Genomic DNA, 10,089 nt, shown 5'->3' with positions numbered 1-10,089 from the left:
CTGTGCATCTCCTGCTCATATCCGCGGCTGATTTTTTCCCCTTGGAATACAGCGTCCTTAGACCAGATAGCCTAAATTCCCGTTTTGTCAGATCTATTAACTTTTCACCTCATAGTTTGGGCTTTTGGTGTCCCGTTTAAAAAGTCTCCTCCTCCCACTCCATATACCCTATATTAGCTATGTGGTGTTTCCTTCCACTTTTAGATCTCTATTCTGAGCCCATCTTAGACTGTCTTAGGTATTTTGAGCCAGTTTTCCTGTGACAGGCTGTTAAACAGCTCTTATTTCACAGATGAGGAAACTGAGGCCCCCTCAGAGGAAACAACTTGTATAGAGCCGCAGAGGGTGTTGCTCTGTGGTCTGACAAATCTGCACTACTCCAGCACACCCCGCCCACTCCCCAACCCTCAGGCTGAGGGACTGGAACTTGGCGGCTCACTTGGGACCAGGTAGGAGAGGCTTGGGTCAGGATCCCTGCGTGGGCCTCTGCTGCCATCTACAGGCCACTTGCAGTATTGCAGGCACTGTGTGTCTCGGCCCTTCTGGCTTTGGGATTGGGCCCAGATAGCTCTCCCACCCACCACTCCATACGCCTAAACACACACACACACACACACGCACGCACGCACGCACGCATGTGGATGCACGTGGATACCCGAGCTGCAGGTCCAAGGCTCTTCAGAGCAGCAGTTCCAGGAGAGCTGTGTACTTGCTGTGTGCAAGCATTGAGCCAGAGGAAAGGGCCTGGGGCTCTGCGCTGTCTCCTTGAGACAACCTTCAAGCTAGTAGGGTTTGGTGAAGCAGAGACCCTGATGATGGTGTCAACTGACAAAACCCTTCTTTTGGACCAGACACTGAGTGGGTGTTCTACTGGGCACTCCATGACCTCACTGGGACCAGAGGAGGCAGGGCTGTACCCACCCCACATAGTCTACAGGACAGACACAAGACAGACAAGCCCTGAGAGATCAAGCAACCTGCCTGAGATCAGTAGCTCTCATGGAAGGGTCTCCATCTCAACCCCCAAAGAACAACTCCAAGGCCCAGCTGTCACGCCCAAACGATGCCCTCCTCTCCTGGGCCTCCCTGCCCCCTTCCCATATCCACTTGTAAAAATATGCTCTCACACATGTTCACAGATGCACACACATGCACAAGCACAGATTTGCACACGTGCACAGACACATGGGCATGCACGTGCACCACACGTACACGCGCACACACACATTTATGCCCAGCTGGACCCAGAACCTCAGTCCCTGAGCCCCACCTGAGAATCTGATCCAAGATCTCAGAGACTTGGAGGAAGCCCTGTGAACTGGAAGCTTCCACAGCTTGGAGACTGGAGAAGGATCCTCCCTCTGGAGGTGACTGGTTTGGACCAAGTGAAACCAAAGCTGAGGGAGATCTCATTCTGGACAAGCAGTGTCCCCCGCACAAGCAGAGTGCTGGACAGCTGAGGGTGGGGGCTGCCTTCTTGTCCCAGCCAAATTATCTCAGTGTATGCTGCAGTTGCTATCTTATTTTCTAAAAATAGAATGAGATTACAATTTTTCTAAACATTTTACAATTGTATTTTTTTAAGATTTTATTTACTTATTTGAGAGAGGGTGAGACAGCAAGAGATCACGAGCAGGGGGGAGGTGTGGAGGGAGAAGCAGACTCCCCGATGAGCTGGGAGCCCGATGCAGGACTAGATCCCAGGACGCTGGAATCATGACCTGAGCCCAAGGCAGACACTTAACCAACTGAGCCACCCAGGCACCCCATAATTGTATTTTTAAACTGATCTCTTTTTAATTCAAATGTTAATCGCATAAGTAAAACTTGCTTATTATAATAAATTCAAACCACAGAGAAATGTAAAAAGTAAGAAATGGCGATGCCTGTTGCTTTGCAGTCTCCAGCAACAATGCCAATGCTTACACAATCATACATCTCCCAATTAGGTCCATCAAAGACATGCTTTGCAACTGTTCATTCAACCTGAGACTCAGAATACGTGCTTTCCCCTAGTCGCTCATTTTCCAGCATCCACTTGCACACTGATGGGAGAATTCACTATTTGGGATAGCTGGGCCAGGGCAGGGGTGGGTTTGTGGTGTCAGACTTTGCCACACAGTCCTCATGATAGCTGTACGTCCAAGGGGCGGAGGGCTGAGGCCTCTGGAATAGCTTACAGTGATAAAGGGGTCCAGTGAGTGAGCGTGTGTGTGTGTGTGTGTGTGTGTATCAGGCGGGGGGGGTGGGGGTGTAGAGGACTGAATATACCCCCTACACAAATACACACATACATACATGTGTAGACTGTTCTTCCAGGGGAGGAAAGGCTGCAAATGATGAGACTAGAGAGACCAAATGAGCCAGACTTTGAGGAAGGCACTGCTGTGTTTTATTGTGACTGACCCATCTTGTGACTAGTCCTGGTGGGGAGGAGCAGGGAGACCCAGCAGCAATGCCAATCCCTGGAGTGCGGGGAGGGCTTACCCTGGAGAGAAGGAGGAAATCTGTCCTTGAAACCATGAGAGGAATTGCCACTGGGTGGCATCGTCGGCCCAGCAGTCAGAGCAGGGGTGGGTAGGGAACAGCCAGAGCTGGAGAGGTGATAATGAGATGGCCAGAGGGACCCACAACACCGGGGGCAAACAGAGGCCCACCACGCACACAGGGGAGGTGCATAACTCTGTCAAATTCACCAAAGGTGGTTGGGGGGCAAAACCCTTGGGCCCTTTAGTTTAACACACACAACTGCATAATCACTGACATCTGTAGGGGGGCTTTCAAGGGAACATCCATGGTGCTCTGACATTGACTGGCCTGGGGGCAGTGAAGCTTCACTGCGAACCTTAAAGCTGGCTCTTGAAGGATGCCTAGGAGTTGTTAGTCAAGGAACCTAGAGAGGAGGAGGGGGCTGGGCTCCAAGCACCAACTCACCACTTGCTAGCTGTGAGATCTAGGGTACATTTTCACTTCTCTGTGACTCCATCCCCTCGCCTGTAAAGAGGACACAATATGTAGTGTTAGACAATGAAATGAGGCTGGAAATCACTGATAGTACCTGGCACATGCGAAGTGTTCGGTGAAGTAGTCACAGTTAGAGGGAAGAGGTAGTCCTGGGGTAGAGAGCTTGGGGTTTGGCCCCAAAGGAACCCAGGTTCAAATCTTAGTTCTGTTGCTTGGCAGCTGTGAAGCCCTTTTGTCTTCATAGTAATAGGGCGGTAGACAGTTTCTACTGAAGACAGACTGCACCCTACATAGGTGCCCCAGTGCCCCAGCCATCAAGTGGGTAATGAGGTCGCCACACCTGCCCCCATCCCGAGATTGGAGTGTGCCTTCTCCCGCAGCTCTTTCAGAGAAAACATTCTCTCCGGGATCCTTTTAACTGTGGTGGATCCTTGACCCCCGTGGACTTGTTCAGATCTGAGGCCCCCCTCGCACCCCTCGCCTCCTCCCACGTCCTTCTCCAAACCCCACCCTATGCCACCGACCTCCTCACCACCCCACACAGAGTCCGGGGATCCAAATGCGGCCCACAGGGGGCGCTTGCACACCCGACAGACCGCTTCGGGGGAGCCGCTAGCTGGGAGGACAGGCCCGTGGCCCTGCCCTTGCGCGGCCACCAGTTCTACAGAGAGATAAAGGGGCCTGTCCCCAACGAAGCGGAATGCCCAAAAGTAGTCTGGGAGCGGGAGGACAGAACCCCTGCCTCTCCCCGGCCTTCTCCCACAGGGTCTTTCCTTACTGGTCTCTAGGTCACTTTCAACCCGGCTGGTTCCTCAGCCTCCTATCTCAAAGCTGCAATTGGCCCGTCCCGGCCACTCGGCTCCGCCTCCTGAGCTACGATTGGTCGGCGAGCGGGACCCCGCCCCATTTTCCTGGAAAGTTCTTGGAAATCTGTCAAAGGTGTTTCCTTCAGCGGCCCTCAGCGCCGCACTGGGGATCCGGCGCCCCCGCCCACGCCCCTCCCCGGCCCGGCAGCCCAGCCGGCGGTTCTAGGAAGACGTCGCTTCCGGGAAGGGCTGGGACACAGAGGACAAAAGATTAGGCGGCTCGCCCCGCCCCGCCCTCCCGGGCCCGCCCCTCGCGCCCTCCCGGCCCGCCCGCGCCGTCGCCTCTCAGTCCCAGCCCGCCGCCCGTGCGCCCAGGGAGCCTCTCCTGAGAGCGGAACCTGCGCCCACTGTCTCCCTCCAGCCGCCGCCGTCCGGCCGAGCCCCAGCTCCGGAGCTGCCGCTGCCGCTGCCGGGACATGGTCCTCTGCGTTCAGGGGTAAGCGCGGCTCGCCGCCCCCGCCCGGCCTGGGCGCCCGGCGTTCGGTAGAGTACCGCCTCGTGCTCGCGGCCGGCCAGTAAGAGGGCTTGACCGGTCGGAGATGACCGAGTGCGGAAGGACCTCGGGGTGACGACAGGGAACGGTGACAACACCGTCACTACCTCTATTCGCCCTGTGGGTGGTGAAACTAGGGGTCGGCTGGCGACGGGAGGAACACACGGTAGCCTAACCCTGGGTTCTGGCTGGAGCAGTTGAACTCCAGCGAAGCGCGTACTCTAAGACGTGGCTCACCAGCCCAGAACCCCCTCTGGGCCCAGAGCTCGCTACCCTAAACCTGCAGGCCGCAGGGCCTACTGGTGACCTTGGGTTAGCCCCTGCCTCTCTCTGTCCCATCCTCCACCGTTCTGCCATGGGCTAACAATTAGGCTTTTCTTGGGAAGCCAGCCTGAGATCCATGGCTCCCCCCACGTTGGCACCTGCTGACCAGCAACTCTTGGAAGAGCCTGAGTGTGGCTTGATTTTGCCTGTGGTACCCCCACAATTGCGTCACCCCTCCGCTCAGCCCAGTCTGGGATCCCATTATGAGGACTTGGCTCCTGCCTCCCTTCTCCAGCTTTCCCCAAAGACTAGTATGGGGTGGGGGCTGATAAGACAGAGTCTTGGCCTCAGCTGAGCATTCTTGGTACATTCCTTCCGCCTCAGCATCCCCTTCAACCAATAGGTCTGATGCTCTCTAGACTGATCTGACAGGAACTCAGAAAGCTCCAGGGAGAGAGAAAGGAGAGATGAGTGTGTGCTCCACACCCAGGGAGAGCTGGGTGGCCCAGTGACTGTTGTTATCAGAACTGGCATAGTACCAAGTGAAGAAGGGTGGAAGGTGGGGCAAGGCTGAAGTGCCCCTTGCCCTCAGCAGTCCTGTTTCCAGGGAGGAAAGCTGCAAGTGCTAGGAAGACTGTGCTACCATACTTTTCCCTGATTGTCTCCAGCATCTCCCTCTTCTGAATTTTGGGACTCCCAAACACCCCCTCACCTTTGTCCTCAGGACCCCTCCCCCAATTCTGGGGTCCCACATTCTCTTTTTACTTTGTTCCAAATGAAGGCCTCTTGGGACCTAGGGCCAGTGTTCGGTGTCAGGGAGCAAGATTTTTAAGACCTCCACCTACACAGCCACGACCCAGCTGGTGCCCTCCTGGGGTAGGGGGGAAAGACTCCCAGATATAGGTTTGGGCTGCCGGCTTTGCTCGAGGGGCCCTCCCTCAGGGCTGAGTATGCTCCACTGGCATGTGTCCCGTCAGGACTCACAGGCTGGGCTTTGCAACAGGCACACACACGTACAGGCCACCCACACCTGGAACACACCAGCCATCGCCCCCGCTATGAGGATGACAGCCGTGGACACACCCCTCCTCAGATACACATTCACTTACCAGGAGCTTGTGGAGACCAATACGGCTGTTCACACACCCAGACACCATGTTGACCCTAGAGATGCCCACACCCACAAGTGCCCTGCTAAGCTGTCTGGACATGGCCACCACTGGAGGCTCTGGCCCGAGTGGCTGGCCTGAGCTGAGCTCTGGGACCCAGCAGGCAGGCCACCAGCCTGGAGGTTGGCCTCCGGTTCCCCCAGTAGGATTCCAGAGCTACCGTAATGCACCCAGAGTGGGTGTGGAAAAGTACTACGCAGACTGTGGTAGGCCAGGGTCTTGTGGCCCCTTCTCCTGATTTGTTAAAACCTTTTAACGTTCATCTGTAACCTAACTGGGAGATCTGGCTCCTCTGCCTGCATCCTTCCAAGGCTTCTGTCCACCTCTTCCCGCCTCGTAAGAAGTCCCTGGCACTGTTTACCCATACTGTCATCTCTGCCTGGCTGGAGTGCCTTCCTCTTGCTCCTTCCTTTGGCCTAACAAACTCAGCTCGGGAACAGGCAGACCTTGACTCCCCCATGACACCCTTTGCTTTTATGACTTTGGGTTGTAAGTTCTCCTTGAAGGCAAGGCCCATGGTTTTGTTATCTTGGTGTCCTGAGGCCCGGCAGGGGACCAGACCCAGAACTGAAGCCTGAGGATGTATTTCCTGAGGAGTGAGGAAGGACCAGCAGTCTCTTCCTTGGGAGCCGGGGCCCATACCCCTCACTTCCCAGGAAGCCCCAGGATCACCGTGCTGGGTGGCCTTCCCCTAGAGAAAAGCTACTGCTCAGATTGGGGCTGGCTCAACAACCCAACCCTAGGCATCTGAGAATATGGTATAGGCAAACCCTTCAGGATATGGGCTGGTAGCTTCCCTCATTAGGGGGTGGAGAAGCTGAACAGCGAGATTTGCATAAGATCATAAAGCCTAGTAGGGCGGGCTTGCCAGGGTGGGATCTGGAATGTGCAATGAGTACCCTGCCCTTTGGTGGAAACTTATATTTGTGGGACGTGGGACTTGCCAGTACCTTTAGAGGCCAGTATCCACCCCAGACCCTCAGCTGGGAGAAGGAGAAAGCAGAATAGGAGTCTGACCTATTTGTCAGACTCCTATTGAGATTGTTCCAGCCTCTCAGCCCTGGCCAGTGTGGACCTAGGTCCCTCCGACAGATACTCCTAGCATGTGACTTCAGGCATCCTACCATAATTCAGGGGCCTCTTGGGAGCACCCCATGAAGGCCCAGGCCATGGCTCAAGCAGGACCTGTGCCATCTAATCAGCCCACCTCAGCCCACAGGGCACCAATGTGAGCCTTCTTTGCCCTGGATCCTGCCAGTGGCAGGGACGCCAGTTGCCCATTCTGAGCTAGAAATGCCTATAGGGAATGATCTGTGTTTTCAGTTGGGGCACAATAGAGAGATTAATTACTTACATAAATGCAGGAAGGTAGAGAAGTCTCTTTCAAAAGAGAATCACCATGTGGGAGAAACTATCAAGGAGCCTTTTGTGGTGACAGCTGGGAGGTGGTGTGCTGACCTCATTGAGCCCACGAGTGGGCAGAGGGGGAACCGAGATGGACTGGCCAGAGGTCACGTAGCCAGTTCGGGTGCAGGAAATCTCTGGAAAGAGGGCGAGCACAGGGGCTCCACTCACTGCCCATTCGCTCTCTTCTAGACCTTGCTCTTTGCTGGCTGTGGAGCGGATCGGGCAGCGGCCCCTGTGGGCCCAGTCCCTGGAGCTGCCCGAACCAGCTATGCAGCCTTTGCCTGCTGGGGCCTTTCTGGAGGAGATGGCAGAGGAGACCCCGGCCCAGCCAGAGAGTGAGCCCAAGGTGCTGGACCCTGAGGAGGATCTGCTATGCATAGCCAAGACCTTCTCTTACCTCCGGGAATCAGGTGAGTTTGAGGAGGGAAGCAGGGCTTGTTCTGGGAAGTCCAGTGGGGAAGGCTTAGCTCTGTCTGTTGAGTCTGATCTGAGAGACGTGGCCCTGCCCAGGAGAGTCTGATGGGGGAGGTGCACCATTCCCCATGGAAGCGTAAATGGGGAGACAGAGTCCTGCGCTGCCCAGCCCTGCGTTGCGCCCCCAGCTGAATTCCCCTGTGACCGGGGTCTCGGCCCCCTCTCCTCTTGCCTAGGCTGGTATTGGGGCTCCATTACGGCCAGCGAGGCCCGGCAACACCTGCAGAAGATGCCAGAGGGCACCTTCCTTGTACGCGACAGCACCCACCCCAGCTACCTGTTCACACTGTCGGTCAAAACCACCCGAGGTCCCACCAACGTGCGCATCGAGTACGCCGACTCCAGTTTCCGCCTGGATTCCAACTGCCTGTCCAGGCCACGCATCCTAGCCTTCCCCGACGTGGTCAGCCTCGTGCAGCACTACGTCGCTTCCTGTGCCGCTGACACCCGAAGTGACAGCCCCGACCCTGCGCCTACCCCGGCCCTGCCTACCCCTAAGGAAGACGTGCCCGGTGACCCGGCGCTGCCCGCGCCCTCAGTCACGGCCGTGCACCTGAAGCTGGTGCAGCCCTTCGTGCGCAGAAGCAGCGCCCGCAGCCTGCAGCACCTGTGCCGCCTCGTCATCAACCGCCTGGTGGCTGACGTGGACTGCCTGCCGCTGCCCCGGCGCATGGCCGACTACCTCCGGCAGTACCCCTTCCAGCTCTGACCTGCCTGAGCCTCTGTCTGCCTAGCCTCACCCAGCTGTACCCTGGTGGGGACACCGGCCCCAGCTGGACTGGGGCTCCCGTCATCCCTCCTCCAGTCAGCCCGGTGACTGCGTGCACCTGACAGCCAGACCGGGAAGAGTCAGCAGGAGCAAGGCTGGGGGGTGAGGGGTAGGGAAAAGTGTCACACAACTCGGAGGTCAACGCCCCCAGCTCCCATGTGGCTCTGTGGTGGTGAGCCATGGGTCAGAAGAGAGGGAGACAGGCAGGACCTTGTCTCACCCTGTGGGCTGGGCCCAGGCCCCCACTTGCCTGCTGTGGCCTCCTGAACTATATAGACTTTGCCACCCCTGGTTTCTCAGTCCACAGGGTGGGGCGGGCCCCCTCCTTCCCAGCCAGCCTGTCTCAGGGAGGATGGCGGCCAGAGGAACTGAGGTTGGCAGTGACAGTCCCCCGCTGGGGGAACAAGCCAGGCTGGGGGACTGCAAAGTTATACAGTATTTATTTATTTATTCTCCTTGGGTTGGTCTCGTGGTGAGCCAACCCCTCTCTGCCCTGAGCCCCAAGTGCCTGGAGACCCCAGCTCTGCCCCAGCTTCGCCGGCTCCTCCTTGTGGAGAGCCCCATCCTGAGACCTGTTGCTGGACCTAAGGTGGTTCTGGATATCCTGGCGCTGACCCACCTACCTGTGAATGTGTCCCCCTCCCCCTTCTGCCCCCAGCCCTGCTTTGGGAGGGTGGGTAAATAATGGACAAGAAAATGAAGCCAAGGCATCAATGCCCAGCAGAGCCCGCCGCTCACCCCCTCGCAGGGCAGAGCCCTACCTGCGCAGAGCTGGTCTGGCTGGGCCACAGGCCTGTGGGAGCACGCGTGCTGCCCCAGGTCTGCTGAGCCTGCTTCCTGCCCAGGAAGGTGCCTGTACATGAGAGGGAAAGGAATACATATCTGATAAGACTTTATAAAATAATTATTATAACAAGCAAAACCCAGTTTGGTAGTCTTTTTTCTTCTACTGATTTTTCTGTATTGACAATAAAATTGTACTTTTCATTTAAGGAGCCCTCAATGGGCCCTCTTTTGAGTTCTTATACAATTTGTCCTCCTTTGATGTTGTTATTATCCCCCACTTTACGTCTGGGTCAGCTGGGGCCCAGCGACCTTATGTGGCTGAGCAGGCCCTGCTAGGGGACCCCCTAAAGGTGGACGGGAAGAGGGAACAGCCTTCCTCTCTCACTACCTCTTGTTCCGCTTGGAGGCTGGGAGGCAGGAGGTGAAGGCCAGCTGGACTGCCTGCAGGGTCACTGACCAGGCTGCTGCCAGTGGGGCGTGGCGGCAGGGGAGCAGCAGACCTGAGACATGTAAACAGGAGATGGCAATTAAAGATTGAAAGTGGAGGATACGGGGGGTTGGGTGCTATGGCGGCACCCACTCCTGGAGGCAGTGTCTTTTGAGATGAGGCCAACAGAGAAGTCAGGGCCAGTCATTTCAGGGAGAAGGTACAGGGAGTACAAAGGCACTGAGGCATGACTGGGAAGCTCATACTCCCCGACCACAAGGAGGCGTGGAGAAGGGTTATTCTGGGCAGCGGGGCAGAACAATGGGGCTTCGGATAGTGGCCCATAAGCTGGCAGGGTCTGGCCTGAGTGGGACCTGGAAGGGTTCTGGCACAGGCTAGTTAGGGTTGGGGGACCCCTGTCTTCTCAGGGCCCTATACCCCAGAAGTAGATGGGAGAGCAATTAAAATGA

General features: G+C 56.6%; 1 protein-coding gene across 1 annotated transcript; it reads left to right on the top strand.

Annotated features, from left to right (window-relative positions):
* Positions 1-4,103: 4,103 nt before the first annotated feature.
* Positions 4,104-9,398, top strand: CISH (cytokine inducible SH2 containing protein). Its single transcript, XM_002920574.4, has 3 exons — positions 4,104-4,266; positions 7,353-7,573; positions 7,814-9,398. Exons 1-3 carry the CDS (start codon positions 4,247-4,249, stop codon positions 8,344-8,346), a joined length of 774 nt encoding a protein of 257 aa, XP_002920620.1. The 5' UTR covers positions 4,104-4,246; the 3' UTR covers positions 8,347-9,398.
* The last annotated feature ends 691 nt before the right edge of the window (positions 9,399-10,089 follow it).

The sequence above is a fragment of the Ailuropoda melanoleuca genome, chromosome 4, assembly GCF_002007445.2.
Source record: "Ailuropoda melanoleuca isolate Jingjing chromosome 4, ASM200744v2, whole genome shotgun sequence".
Lineage (NCBI taxonomy): Eukaryota > Metazoa > Chordata > Mammalia > Carnivora > Ursidae > Ailuropoda > Ailuropoda melanoleuca.
Note: the sequence above shows the minus strand (reverse complement) of the source record. Positions and strands in the feature narration are given on the sequence as shown.